The 13,420-nt window shown below is 46.5% G+C and overlaps 4 protein-coding genes across 4 annotated transcripts; 2 read left to right on the top strand and 2 right to left on the bottom strand.

The window, feature by feature from the left end:
- Nucleotides 1–145: 145 nt before the first annotated feature.
- EDB93DRAFT_1238268 (acid protease) lies at nucleotides 146–2,413 on the bottom strand (the record flags this gene model as incomplete). The annotated part of the gene is made up of 13 exons (XM_041451525.1): nucleotides 146–635; nucleotides 693–729; nucleotides 792–919; nucleotides 989–1,028; nucleotides 1,086–1,134; nucleotides 1,184–1,217; nucleotides 1,267–1,343; nucleotides 1,398–1,531; nucleotides 1,586–1,684; nucleotides 1,741–1,842; nucleotides 1,892–1,960; nucleotides 2,011–2,160; nucleotides 2,215–2,413. 13 exons carry the CDS (start codon nucleotides 2,411–2,413, stop codon nucleotides 146–148), a joined length of 1,608 nt encoding a protein of 535 aa, XP_041311619.1.
- A 293-nt stretch (nucleotides 2,414–2,706) lies between these two features.
- EDB93DRAFT_1199490 (Rho GTPase activation protein) lies at nucleotides 2,707–6,111 on the bottom strand. The gene is made up of 10 exons (XM_041450923.1): nucleotides 5,579–6,111; nucleotides 5,392–5,525; nucleotides 4,895–5,335; nucleotides 4,602–4,841; nucleotides 4,394–4,546; nucleotides 4,178–4,333; nucleotides 4,021–4,125; nucleotides 3,252–3,967; nucleotides 3,075–3,201; nucleotides 2,707–3,024 (listed from the first exon to the last, which is right to left on the bottom strand). Exons 1-10 carry the CDS (start codon nucleotides 5,721–5,723, stop codon nucleotides 2,929–2,931), a joined length of 2,313 nt encoding a protein of 770 aa, XP_041311618.1. The 5' UTR covers nucleotides 5,724–6,111; the 3' UTR covers nucleotides 2,707–2,928.
- Nucleotides 6,112–7,429: 1,318 nt separating this feature from the next.
- On the top strand, nucleotides 7,430–8,241 carry EDB93DRAFT_731668 (uncharacterized protein). Its single transcript, XM_041457258.1, has 2 exons — nucleotides 7,430–7,704; nucleotides 7,756–8,241. Exons 1-2 carry the CDS (start codon nucleotides 7,694–7,696, stop codon nucleotides 8,216–8,218), a joined length of 474 nt encoding a protein of 157 aa, XP_041311617.1. The 5' UTR covers nucleotides 7,430–7,693; the 3' UTR covers nucleotides 8,219–8,241.
- A 1,538-nt stretch (nucleotides 8,242–9,779) lies between these two features.
- EDB93DRAFT_1121886 (BRO1-like domain-containing protein) lies at nucleotides 9,780–13,381 on the top strand. The gene is made up of 16 exons (XM_041448575.1): nucleotides 9,780–10,174; nucleotides 10,220–10,265; nucleotides 10,322–10,507; nucleotides 10,557–10,725; nucleotides 10,772–10,887; nucleotides 10,938–11,026; nucleotides 11,072–11,180; nucleotides 11,235–11,457; nucleotides 11,511–11,592; nucleotides 11,642–11,822; nucleotides 11,877–12,092; nucleotides 12,144–12,491; nucleotides 12,541–12,675; nucleotides 12,727–12,809; nucleotides 12,865–13,129; nucleotides 13,188–13,381. Exons 1-15 carry the CDS (start codon nucleotides 9,981–9,983, stop codon nucleotides 13,070–13,072), a joined length of 2,385 nt encoding a protein of 794 aa, XP_041311616.1. The 5' UTR covers nucleotides 9,780–9,980; the 3' UTR covers nucleotides 13,073–13,129; nucleotides 13,188–13,381.
- The last annotated feature ends 39 nt before the right edge of the window (nucleotides 13,382–13,420 follow it).

The following is a 13,420-nucleotide window of genomic DNA, read 5'->3' as shown; positions in this document are numbered from 1 at the left end:
TGTATGATCTACAACGGTCAAAGTTCGGGGTAAGATGTCAACTACTATGTTGTGCAGTGTCCAACAGCAAGATATAATGAACGAAACAGTCGGTGGATGGTGCGATACAAAGCTAGTAACAAAAAAAAAATTGTATATTGTATGCTTATATGATCCATGTGCCAGCGGCCAGAGTGATCAGCATCGAAATAGCCAGCCCTGCTCCCGGAACGCTCCGAGAGGTGGCGCTATTCCACCCAGGAGGAACGCCTAAAGTAACTAACGGTTGTGAGATGTGAGATGTTGATGTCACCACTGCACCGTTCGAATTCGTAACAAATAGTGTATATGCACCAGTCACCTGAGGAAGGGCGGTGGCGTTAACAGAAAGTGTTCCTATGAGTGGACTGTACGTGCTCGTCGCGAGCTCGGATTGCACGATCTCGCCATACACGGCTGGAACTGACGTGTTAAATGCGTACGGCGGCGTCGTGTAACTTGGTGTAGAGAGGACGAAATTGGGTAGAGTGGTAGCAACTGTCGCAGATTCGGACGAAAGGGAGGATTCAACAACTGAAAATGGTTGTACAGGTGCTGAAGCGTTGTTGTAGGGATATAACCCAATCATCGGGGGCTCCTGGTAGTTAATTCCGTAACTGCATAAAAAAAACTGATGAATACTGCATGGAAAGATTCAAACGAGTTAGAAATACCTCCATATTGAGTAGACAGTTCGCAAAAACGGAGTTCCTGGACGAGTGGAGCCATTAGTAATATGAGGCGACACGACAGTATGGCGTAGACTATTGTACCTAACAACCAGTCGACCCCATCGGCACTAGGAGGTGCAGCTTTGGGCCAAGACAAACAAAGGTCCGGGTTCCCCTCAGCTGGGCCAATAATGTAATCGGTGGGTTCCAATACAAACTTAGTTCCATCTCTGGAATAAAGTTTTCAGCAGATAAAGCGGGTTATTTAATCAACCACTAGTCACCCAAAACTGAAGGACATGATCGCTGAAGAGTCGCAAGGTATGACCCATTGACCACCTTCAGTACCATTGCTTTGTCAACTTCAGAAGTAGCCAGGATAATATTATGACTCACTCTCGTCAACTAAGCGACTACTGGGAAACGAACTGTACAATCGTATCACCTAGAAGAACATGAAGATTAGTTCGTCGATATGAAAATTAGAAGCTGACATCTTGATATGGGCCATACAGTCCTGGAGTGCCACTGCGGCCGAGAGTTAAGCGCGCACATGGATAGATAGTTGATCACTTACACGTCCAAAAGAGCAATCGATGAATTGTCATTCGGACCAGGGTAGGTCGGTTGAGGAGTATACTGAGTTCCATTGACCTTGTGAAAAATGAGTATCATCCCACAATATAATTGCAAGATCAAGAGCCTCACCGCAAAACTGCTCATACGAATCGCCCAATAAAAGTAGCCAGATGTGTTGGTTTGCGTACCGACCGGAGAAAATGATACGACTTCATTCCATACAACCTGGCTCACGTTTTGTACGACAGAACCATCAATGGCCCCTTTTCAATAAAAAGACATGAATATCATAAACCAGGCGCTCAGCAGAAACTCACCGAGGGTAAACGTTCCGGTTGCATTTCTTGTAAGACTCAGTCCAAAAATCGGATAGTCCAGTATGCCTTGCTGAGCCAAGTTTGAAAAAAATGGCGCGGCTAGAACGGACCAGATCCGTGAGGCTAGCGCCCACAATGCTGCTCAACCAACATACCGTTTACAACACTCGCAGATATTTCCGACTGTCGTGAGAATCCCAAGCCGAGAATACCGCTGATCTCGCTGACAAGCGAGATATTAGAATTTGTTACAACACCTGCGGAGATATTAACGTGGAGTGTTTCGAGTGTGAGGTCTAGCCTTACCAAATGCCTGATTTGCGACCGTCACATTGGCAACTTCTACAGTCTCTCTGGCAACGAATCCGGATGCGCCTTGTAAAACAGTCAGCATTGGAGTAGTTTGAACGGAGTATCGCACACACCAGTCCCATCAGCGTAGTCAACGGTGAAAGCGGTCTCGTTATTATTGATGGATACAAATGTGGGGCTGGCATAAGTGAGGGGGTATCTTGGCACAGACATGCATGCACTGTTAGTACACTCCGTGGAAGTAAGCCAGAAGTCGGCAGAACCTGTGACACGCTTTTCATACGGAGTCTTATTACCAAAGAAGCATACAATCATACCTGTGTCGAGGGCAGCTCTGAAGCTTATTTGACCAGCTTGGAGGACAACATAGTATGTCCTGGAAAGATAGTCCGATGAGAAAGGTGAATATTTGAGGTGTAAAGGCTCACCCATCGCCAGCAATAGATACCGGCGAGATTCCAAAGGCGTTGAGTGCGGTTGAAGTTGAAGCCTGACCAGCAATGAAGGCAGGTCCATCCCGCAAGGATGTACTTGGAGAATTATAGGTACTAGCCGCGAGAACATTTTTGAACTGCAGGGCAAAGTTCAGAACAAGAAACAGGACGACCGTCGCCAACCGGTTCATTATGTGCTCTTTAAAGGAACCGATGAATCTGCGTCTACCAGGGCAGCATTCGAGCACTCTGAACGCTCGAGTGGGAAAGAAGAAAGAAGGGTCAAGGAAAGAACCTTGGGTGATGGAACTTTGTCAAAACAACGAATGATGAACCAGACCCGGGCGGCATGTCGTTAATGTCACTATGATCTGGCTTGTTTAGATGTCACATGTTCCGCGAAAGAGTAGAAAAACAGTTATTCAGACATACACATAACTACACAGTAATACATCTACATCCGAAAGAAATCGAAAGGTGACAGGGTGAGGCCATAGAGTATAAGAGACTAGAGGTAATGAGCGTCACAGTGGTATCACAAGAATGAATAGAACATATAAAGATGAATGTCTTAAAGATAGGTAGAATAGGATCATGTCACCGTTTGGCAAACACCTTTTTCAGCAGCGCTAGGACCTTCGGTACGTTCAATTGAACGTACTCTAAATCTAGCAAGTGTTTGTTGTCTTTTTGCTGTTGACGAGGTGAGTACTGAGTGTGCAAATCTAGAAAGAGAGACTGACCTTCTCCAATAGGTCGTCGATCTTTAGATCCATTTCAAGGATGGCTTTCTCCCGACCCTTGTAATGCAATGAAATGATGAACGTCCCAGGTGTAGGTGATGTTATGTTGAAGTAGATGTTGGGTCGACTGGAAGCAGGTCAGAACACTGTATAAAAAAGGATCGGAGAAGTACGTACCGGTTATCAGGAACATTACTCTCCACGATGATCCCTTCCTTCTCGAGTTGCGCATGGGTAAAACGATACGGACCAAGAACCGCCGATTTTGATGGCTTCCTCTCTTTACCTCCGACTGTGACGACACCCACTCCAGTTGTACTGCCCTTGTCTTTCGACGCAGTCAGACGAACGTTCTGGAGATACGCCTTGTATTGTTCAAGCTGAGAGCGCAGGTAAGCATTGTGGTCGCAGATCGTTTTGTAGACTGCTTCCAACGACTTTGTTTCTAATATCACCTTCTCCCGTAGATTACCAAGGTGAGCGAGCTCAGCAGCAACCTCATCCTGCATGAGCTTATAGCCATCTACCGCCTCGATGATATTTTGCTCCTCCAATTCACGAAGCATCTCCTTGACCTTAATGCCTTTGCGCACAAGCGTTGCATCCTTCGTCGTAGCCGCCCGTTCAGCAATCGCAGCCAGGTTGTACGGCCGCTTCTCGGCGGCGTGGGGTATGGAACGTATGAGCTGTACAAGAATAGACTTGGTTTCCATGTACAGCATGTCGCTCGTTGATACCGAGTCCATCAGAGCACTCTGGATGTCCTGTACAGGCGTTTCCCAGCGGCTGTACAGATTCAGCTCTATAGCACGGTTCTCCTTTCGCGGAACTTGTGATGGAGCGGGTCCGAGTTCATCAGTCAAGATACGTAAATGCTGTTTGTCGTTTGGGGACTGGAACACAGCCGTGTTAGAAACTAGCAGAAGGATAAATAAGTCGTGCTTACGAGAGTCTCCACATGCTGTAAAATCAAAGAGTGGGTGTTGTACAGCTCGTTCATGGTGATGTGGATCATGAGGTCTTTCTTGGATAGAGCCATGTATTGGTCCATCTAAAATACAGTGTTAATTGACATGAATGAAATGAGATATGCTCAAACGCACTTCAAGAGTGTCATAGAAATCCCCGACCTCGCAAAGACTGTTGAGAAATTGGTTGATCCGTGCTTTATTATTTTCTACGAAGGGATTAAGTGTGATCATGTAGATCTCCTTTGCATACGAGGGCTTGTTTGCAAGGTTCTGCAGCATCTTCGCAATCTAATGAGATAAATTATTAGCCAAGAGCATGAAAATGGAAGGGATAATACGAATACGCACCAGGGTCAGTGTTCGACGAGGGTGTTTAGCAGGGACGCCTTCAACGAGCATGTATGCTTGGGGAGTGACAATAGCAGGATTGATGAACCGTAGAAAGAAGAAGCCTCCTATCAATGAGCAAATAGCGTAATCGGTTGCCTCGGGATACTTTCGCTGTGACACACCGAAGGATTAGTGTCAGATGAAAGGAATATGAAAGCGAACCGACCCGGGTCAAACTGCGGATCTGCTTGCAGATCCATCGGATACCATACGGCACACTTTCCATACTTTCTATTATGGTTACGAGGAAGCTATTCGCGATTTCCATTAGCATAGTAAGCCGTGGTGCAATGATAGCTTGGACATCGGCGTTCTCGGCGGCGACCTCTGGGGGTACTCCGCGAGGTAGGTTGGGCGGTAGTGTACCCGTCTCTTCCTCTATCTGGTTTATCATTTGCTCGTACACCTGCGTACTCGTTAGATATCTCAACATACCTCTCGGCACTACTAATGGCTCACCTTTACAGGATTAATTTCAAGGTTCAAGTCTTTGTGTTCTATCAAGCTGTTGATGCGTTCTGCCAGCACCCCCTTAAGATAACTTTGCCCAGGACCTCGTCGGGTATATGTAGTCATCATTCGGGACACAGGAGTGTTGGCACGCAGTAGCGATCCAAACTCGGTTGCTGTCTCAAACTGCGCGGACAAGACTGATTGGAACATCGTTAAAAGAAGATGCTCTTCACGACTCTCGTACTGGTTTCCATACAGCGTGAACATGACTGTCTGCAAGAGTGTGTCAATCTCTGATAGACTGACAAGTCGACATAGTGCAGCAATATGACGGGGTTCAGACTGAAGAAGGAAGAATAGGTTGGAGTACTGTTGTAATTTTCGGTCATCGGGGTAATGGCCTTCGGTAGGATCGACTTCTTCCAGCGTACGTTCCACTTCACGTTGCTAACCCATGTAGGTGAGCGGAAATATAGAATCTAACACAGCATCAGAACACGGACCTCATCAGCGGCCATACGATTCTGGATAAGGAGAGCGATGCGAGAGTCAAGGTAACGGACGTCACGCTCGAGCACAAAGTTTTTCTTGGACTGGGCGGATATCTTGCCCTTGAGGTCGCGAAGGCGTTTTTGTGCTGTGTCACAAGGACTTGGAAATAAGAACATCTAAGTTATAATTTGGACACACCTCGAGCAAGGTCATCCTCCACTTCAACATCCTGCTCTGCGGCCATGCTGAAAAGGGCGGTAACACTATAGCGATTTGTATTCCTGTTCGTGAGTCTCCTCCCCATGACTGCGCCAGGGGAGGTTGGTTGATCGACATAAGACATGATGAGCCGAGAAAAAGGCTGTTGATCTCTGAATCGTGAAGCGAGGACCTATATAGACTTTGAAGTCTGCCCTACAGGTGTGGAGAGATTTCCTAGATTCCTAAGCTAGCACCGGCGCAGCCTGGCAACAAAAAAAAAACAAGAGGCCCGTTTGGATATCGAATTTTGTGGGTATCAACAAAAGAAAGAACGAAAGAAAGAAAAGAGGATGAAGGCGGGGGAAGAAGGCAATGCAGTGAGATGACGAAGAAGACAATATATCCGCCAATGCGGCGCGTAACACAACAGCTGCAGCTGTGGCAAGGACCAACGAAACGCTGAGAATATCTAGCAGGTGGCGTGAAATTACTATAATCGTATCAAAGTTGAATCAAACTACTAAGAGCTGGCTTCCACCCCTCCAAACACCTTCTCTTGGTTAGTACATTCACAATCCTTAAAATCATTCCTCATCCGTTTTGCTGATTTAAAACGACACGTTTCAAATCATAGATTATTGATCTGTGTTACCCCCCTCAGTGCCTTACACAGGTTCAGGTGATTAATGGGTCACCGTACTATCCTTTGTAGTACTTGAAGCCCGCCTTGAACGTTGACGTTGACCATCGATCAACGTTCAACTTAATTTACTGCCGCGTAAAATCGTAAGCGATCATAACTCAGAATTCGGCCACGAGCTAAGCGTGTCACTCTTAGCGAGCTTGATTCATGAAAATGGTATGTCATTCCTCGACTGCCAAGGATAATTCGATTACGGCCATGCCTCGTCACTCGAGATGCACCGAAATAGCCAGGTTCTCCTGACATACCATCCTAGACTGCTTTGTTCAGCATATCTCGCTCAGCACATCGGTGAACCCACAGGTTGTCAACGTGTCACTGGGATTACGTTTGGGAAATGCGGAGTCTCCTCGTACCCAATAAATGACTGTTAAACGTATTTGAATGGAACCCCGCTGGCGTATTCGCGGGATGTCAAGTTTCGTAATCCATACGGTCACTGGAAATAAAAACTCATTCTCGCTGGCCCTTGCGTATCTATGATGACTCCCAAATGGGGCAAATTGCAAGGCGATTGTGAAAGTGTCATAAAATTTGATGTCCTCCGAATATCGTTTTGGGGTATTCGTGCGGGCCGTTGCATGCACTTTAACACGGTACGTTTTGAAATTTGTGATGATGAGAGTTCTTATATTCCTTTATGGCGCAGTTTTGCATCTTTGTGACTCTCGGGGGGTGAAATTGAATATGAGTTCTGTTTTCCCGCACAGCGATGACGCCGCGTTGCCTTCATCACCATGGCAATATGCAATCACATTGTGTAGAAGCCACAAAGTCGTAGGGACGTTTGTCGATGCTGTGGAATCCATAACACCCAAGTTGCCACCAACCACGATAATTGTTAGTCTAGGGTCAACAACCATTAATGGCATACTCAATGACATCCATGGAAGGAGAGCTGAGAAAGGTCTCGGCCCTTTCTCTATCACAGACGCCTTCACACTCGGAATTTTAGTTGCCAAAATCGATTTGCAATGACCCGCGATGTTTCATTACATAAGTACGTATCAGCAGCATTCATCACATGACAGATATCAAATGAATGCCAGGTTTACGGTGCCACTCCTCGAACTTTTCGGCTGGTGCAAGCTTCTAGGTATCATCAGACAGCCTGTTTTAATTGTGCAAAGTGAAATCGTGTTCGGCTTAGTCCGAAATCGATTTCAGAAAAACACACCAGTATGCATATGCACAAGCTAAACTCAAACCGATGAACCTGTTTTTGAAACTGCGGAGTGATGTTGGCAAGGGAGGTTCATCGGATCTCTTTTACCTCCGTGAACGTGCACCTGTTGATAAGTTCCTTCTCGTTATTCCGTCCATACGTCCCGCGCTTGGAAATGGCTGTCCTGACACTCCACAACATATAAATTGGCTCAACATATCAGTAAAGTCCTCATCTCATTGCCATGTCTACCAGGTAAAAATCCTCTACTTGCAGACCTTGGGCCCATATCTAACATTTTCCCAGATGCTTCTTACCCCACTGTCCATGCGGATCTACGAGCCCGCAGAACTCTGACATAATAGACGTCGAACCCTGCGCTGCCATTAATGCGCACGACCCAGATGCTGAGGTAGTCGTTTATCGCTGCTCCTGGGACACCCAACATTCTCCCTGCGGAATGTTCATCGAGGGTGCTCCCCGAGACATTCTCTCCCATTTTCGGGAACGCCACGGTATCGCCATGTACGCTGCCGACGCAGATGTTCAATGTCGGTGGAGTCCATGCTCTATGGACAGACATCTGAAAATGAATAGTATAGCGAGGCACATCGCGTGGCATCTGGGCATCCAATTCAGATGCTCGCGATGTGGACTCACGGCTCGTGACGACGTCGTTCGCGACCATATCAGAAGGAACCCTGGCTGCGCTGACGCTGTGGTACAGCTGGTTCCCGGCTCAGGAGCCCGGCGGATAGTCTCAGCTTGATCTTTTTGCAATGGGCGCAATGATTTGACTTTTAGCCAATTAATTCCTATATGCGTACCATAACTACGTTAGTACTTGCTACAAATACCGCACGGTTGGATCGCGTTATGGGTTGCGTCGTATGTACATGTTCGATCGACTTATGTATTGAAAGCGAAGGCAATGGTGTTCTCTTCACGTGGATTGAGAAATGATGGAACTTCTATTAAGTTGGTGAGGGTCAGGTAAGCCTGAGATAGCAAGTTATCAATCGCATGATGGCTGTCTTCTTTACGTGTAAAACCGCTAATGAAGCTCACCGGAACCCTATCTGAAGCGGGTCCCCCTTTTTAGGCCGAGTTGGCAAGGTCAGTAAAGTCAAGGTTCTTCTTCACCATCAATTATTTAAGATCGTAGATCATGATAGACAACGCAGGTAAAACGGACATTGTGATTGTGAAAAATTATCCGAACGGCAAGATACTATTCATCAGACGTTGACTCATGACAAAATGTGCTATGGCCTATTGTCTGAATTATTAGGTCGATTCCGATCGCTGGGGCGCCTCGCAACGAAAATTCAACGAAGGGTCTCACAGAAGGCATGGGTGCAAGAAAGGTCTACGGCTACGAATGCCCTCGGCGCTCCACATCAAGTCGCGCGACGAACTGAAGAAGTTCGCGTTTCCGTTTCCCGCTTGGAGATGCAAACTCCACTTCGTATTCCCAGCTTGCGAGCTAAAGGTAAAGATCAGAATACTTGGTCAAAACAAACTGACCATGCGAGAAAATTGTAGGCCGGCAACGATGAAGCCTACTGCTTTGCACGAATGTGCCAACTCTGTAGATAGGCAATAAAGTCAAAAGCAAGTGAAATGAAAACGCAGCTAACTGATAGTTTATTCACCGCCGCTGTCTTGCTTGGGACGTTCGTAGGGTTAAGAATGTCGGAGGAGCAATTTCTCCGCAGTCAGAGAGGTCTTTGAAGACCAGAAAGGTCTACGGTAGTCATACGTCCCGCGAAGCGCTGTATTAAGCTAGGCTGATTGCCTAGATAGTACTGTTAAAAAGTTGTTGTTTTTTGAAATTTTTTTAGCCACGATATAACTCGAGAACCCGCAATATATGAGACTACACCGCCAATAATATCAGCTCAAGAGAAGCACGGACCTTAGTAACGTCAACTCATAACAACCGAATGTGAAAAATCGCAAGTCACGCAATGTTCGATTGGACATAATTAAGACAGATTCTATCCGTACTGCAACAAAAAACGTGGTGAGGCAAGCTCCGTGGATGATGATAAGGGGACCAACAGTGATCAGCAATTTGACAATATCCTTCGCGATTTGAACTTTACCAGCCGCGGTATTGTATGCATATGAGTTCGTGAAGATAGGCTTAAGTCACTTGTGGTTTGGAAGGGGCAAAGTTTGTGAGGCGGCGTTGAGCTTCGGGGCCTCGTGCTGATGCTTACATACTAGTAGCTGTCAGGGTGCTGGCACTGGTGCCACAGGAAGACTTAGGCGATAGAAGGTGCTTGTCACGTGCTCATCTGCTAGTCTAATTGAAGTGCGACCCTCTCTGAGCCTGAGCCTAAACTAATACCGCCGTTGCACAGTCGACAAGTTCATTAATTACCATCGAGTCCAACTTCTAGCACCTTGTCCCAAACTTGTGACACTATCTATAATTCCGTTTACGTCTAATTTATCCCCGCAGGGCCCAGCACGAGGGCATAGGACACCCTTACGTCCCATCTGTTCAAATCGATCTTTCCGATATGCCAAATCATGTCACCATCCCTTTCAAGAAGACATATTCATGTCCTATACCTACTGCTACCCGCGATTACATTCAAAATCACACAGAAGATCACCCAGATGCTTACATTCGCGACATCAACCAGTGGAAGGCATTGCGGGATATCGGCACTGGGGGCGTATTACATGCTGACCGTATCAACCTCGCGTTAAAGTGAGTCCAGTACCCAATTATGCCAAATAATCTAACCAGAAGCAGTTATCATGCTCAACTCGTATTCATTTTAGCCAAATTACCGCCCGACGTCAGTTGCCAACCTCATGATTTTTCTTCCGCATACTGATATTCCGATATCCACAGATCAATTTGGAATTCTCATACGCACACGCGTTCGCTCATTCGTCCTCCCTTCCTGTTACCATGAGGAGTATTTCGTTTGAGCGGGCTTCAGTTCTGTTCAATATAGCCTCGCTATATTCTCAATTAGCTGCTTCCGAGGACAGATCTAGCCAAGATGGCCTGAAACGTGCGAGTGCTTATTATCAGGCAAGTTAACCGAATGATAAATGGAAGCCACCTTACGTTCCACCTGAAGAATGCAGCTGGTGTTTTGGCCTTCCTCTCCGAGTCCGCCCTGCCGAAACTGGGTCCCTTTGTAGACTTAGAAAATACACCTTCCGATCTGACCGAAGATTTTGTGAAAAGTCTGGAATGGCTTATGCTGGCTCAGGCCCAGGAATGTGTCTGGCAGCTTGCTGTCGCTGGTAATAATTTCCCTTCAACATTCTACAGATCTGACTAGTGATTTAGACCACTTCAAGAATAGCCTGATTGCAAAATTAGCAGCAAAAGTTTCTTCTCTTTATAACACTTCCTTGCAATCAATCCGTTTGGCAGCCGCCGACACCCGCGATGCCTTGCCATCTGTAAGCATGATCTCATGGGTTCCACCATGGGTATTGACCCAGGTAAATAGAATTGGATACCTCATCTGGAGACGAAGCACTATCATTTCAATGCAGCTTCACAATATAGGAAAAGTGTCGACGAACTCGAGGCCTCTAGGTTAGTGAGGGATGATGTGTCCCTTCATCGCTGAAATTATCCTAGATACGGTGACGAGATTCAACGTCTGATGATTGCCGAGGCGGATGCTAAAAAAGCATTCAATGTTGCGAAACGTGCTGGAGTCGCTCAAGCAGTCATAAGTGATGTTAAGGTCCATTCTTATCTCACGCTTTATCTAGTCGCCGTGTTTGACATCTCGTTTCAGTCGCTGCTTGACGTTGTGCAGAAAAATCTTTTCCGTGCTGAAAGAGACAATGATCTGATATACCACCACAATGTTCCGGCACCTTCCGGTATCCCTATGATTCAAGAAGTCTCTATGGTACAGAGCATCATTCCACCTGGGCTGCGGGATCCCAAAAGCGCAATCGACAATGACAGCATAATATTTGGTGAGATGCTTGGATGGGGTGCTCGAGAAGCTATCAGTGAGTCAAAATTAAGCAATCATGTGACGTCTTATGCTGATCTATCGATACAGATATATATAATGACAACAAGAAAAATTTGCTTCAGGAGAAAATCGTCGAACCAGCCCAGAATTTCAATGATGAAGCCGATAAGTCAGACGCGCGTCCTTGCTATATTCCTTATGTAATCGGACACGCGCAGGATACTCCAATCTTTGAACTTGCCATCATCGTTAGAAGCCTTGGAGCGTCCTGTCGGGCTACCTCCAAGTCTCTTGAAGAAAGCTGAAGAAATACGTCTAGAGCAGGGCCCCACGAAGATCGATGTTTATCTCGACGACGTTCAGCGACTCTCTCGGCATGTACTCGGCATACTCGACGAGGTATCCCCTTTTTCTTTCTACGTTTGGATTATCTTTTATGGGATCGCTTTTTAGGCTATGGATATCTTAGACAGCGAGGCATCTGAGGACGAAGCTGTACGCAGGGAGATGCCAATGAACCGTCCTCCATCTCATGAAGCAAACCAAGAACTTGTCATGAAACAACAACGGTATCGGACCATTCTCATTCAGGCAGCAGAAAGCGACGAACTTGTGCGCAGAAAATGGGAAGAGTGGGAGGATCAAATTTCCGAGCTTACTCGCGACGAGGTGCGGACAAGGCGCAGCTGTACATGATTACATACTAACTGCGGTGCATAGGATGAGCTCGAAGCTTTGGTGCCGTCATCGACAGTTTCTATGACAGGAAAGGCAGTGTCAACTAGTCAGACTCAAATCCACGCTCGCACCCTGCGTGGCTTGCTGGAGTCTTTGGATGATATTCGTCGTACTCGAGACGACCTTGTTGTCCGTGCTCAAAGACGAGCGGAAAGCGATGACGTACGGCCAAAAGTACTAGCGGCAGCGGCAAACTTAAAGCACGGGATAGAAATGAGCGCCGTTATGTTTGAAGATGTTTCCGATAATGAACTCGCCAAGTACGACAAGTTTATTCAAGCTCTGACCGAGGGGCGGAAAAAACAAGAGGAGATTCTTTCGTCGATCAAGGTCATTTTAATCAATGCTCGCTTCCAACATTTTCCTGACCATCTCGTAGTCCACGAATGACGCATTCATTCAGTCCAGGAAACAAGACCCCACTGTCAAGGATCGAGAGCAGGCCCTCCAATTTCTTGACCTCGCATATTCTCATTATAAAGAGATCATCCGGAACCTAGACGAAGGGCTAAAGGTTAGTTACTAAAAGCTCGGTCTCGGGGATTCAATTTGATTTGTCTGTTAGTTTTACAATGATATGGCCGGTATTTTAACTAACTTCAAGGAAGCATGCAAGATATGGAGCAGTGCGCGAAGTCGAGAAGCCAGGTACAGCCGCTCTTGATCAATATATTTTCCTGTCTCACAGCACTGCGTGCTATAGACTCCACCGCAGCATGGCGTCTCTATCAATCCGTGACGACGCTTCCGATGAATCTCACGAAGCACCAGTGACCACGATGTCGTCGTTAAGGACTGGCACTCGGAAACAGACTGCTGGTATACCGACGCTGTCCTCAGCTGACTGGGAAGCTCAAGAACTGGCTCCCCCACCAACAAAACGAGCAGGAAAAGCCTCAAAACATCGATGATGAACATTGTGCGTCAGCAGTTGAACAATGATGTTTGTGGATGAATCTCAACAGGAGGTATGTGTATGTAATATCGCTCATGTATTGTGGAGAGACGAGCGGAACATACTCGTAGCATTGCATATGATGTCCAGTGAATATTGATCTTACTGATTACTCTTGTTGCAACGCATTCCTTGGTTCAGTCATGCTGGAGCTAGTACACTACCTACAGGCAGAGCTTGGTATATATACTTTGTAATAGCATCGTATTCACGACAGTAATGCGGTCTTGTGTACGAAAATATGACAATATGCCGATGTAATGTACATTAGGTGTGGGTCCAGCGCGTTAGTCGTGGTCATTCG

The sequence above is a fragment of the Suillus bovinus genome (genome assembly GCF_016758785.1).
Source record: "Suillus bovinus strain UH-Sbo-P2 chromosome Unknown EDB93scaffold_6, whole genome shotgun sequence".
Classification (NCBI taxonomy): Eukaryota; Fungi; Basidiomycota; class Agaricomycetes; order Boletales; family Suillaceae; genus Suillus; species Suillus bovinus.
Note: the sequence above shows the minus strand (reverse complement) of the source record. Positions and strands in the feature narration are given on the sequence as shown.

Coding starts and splice junctions, on each gene's coding strand:
- EDB93DRAFT_1199490 (XM_041450923.1), bottom strand. CDS start 5,723: ATGTCTTATGTCGATCAACCAACCTCCCCTGGCGCAGTCATGGGGAGG. Junction 5,526..5,578: donor GGAGGATGACCTTGCTCGAG/GTGTGTCCAAAT, acceptor CTTGTGACACAG/CACAAAAACGCCTTCGCGAC. Junction 4,547..4,601: donor AGATCCGCAGTTTGACCCGG/GTCGGTTCGCTT, acceptor GGTGTGTCACAG/CGAAAGTATCCCGAGGCAAC.
- EDB93DRAFT_1121886 (XM_041448575.1), top strand. CDS start 9,981: ATGCCAAATCATGTCACCATCCCTTTCAAGAAGACATATTCATGTCCT. Junction 10,726..10,771: donor CTGGCAGCTTGCTGTCGCTG/GTAATAATTTCC, acceptor CTAGTGATTTAG/ACCACTTCAAGAATAGCCTG. Junction 11,027..11,071: donor GACGAACTCGAGGCCTCTAG/GTTAGTGAGGGA, acceptor AAATTATCCTAG/ATACGGTGACGAGATTCAAC.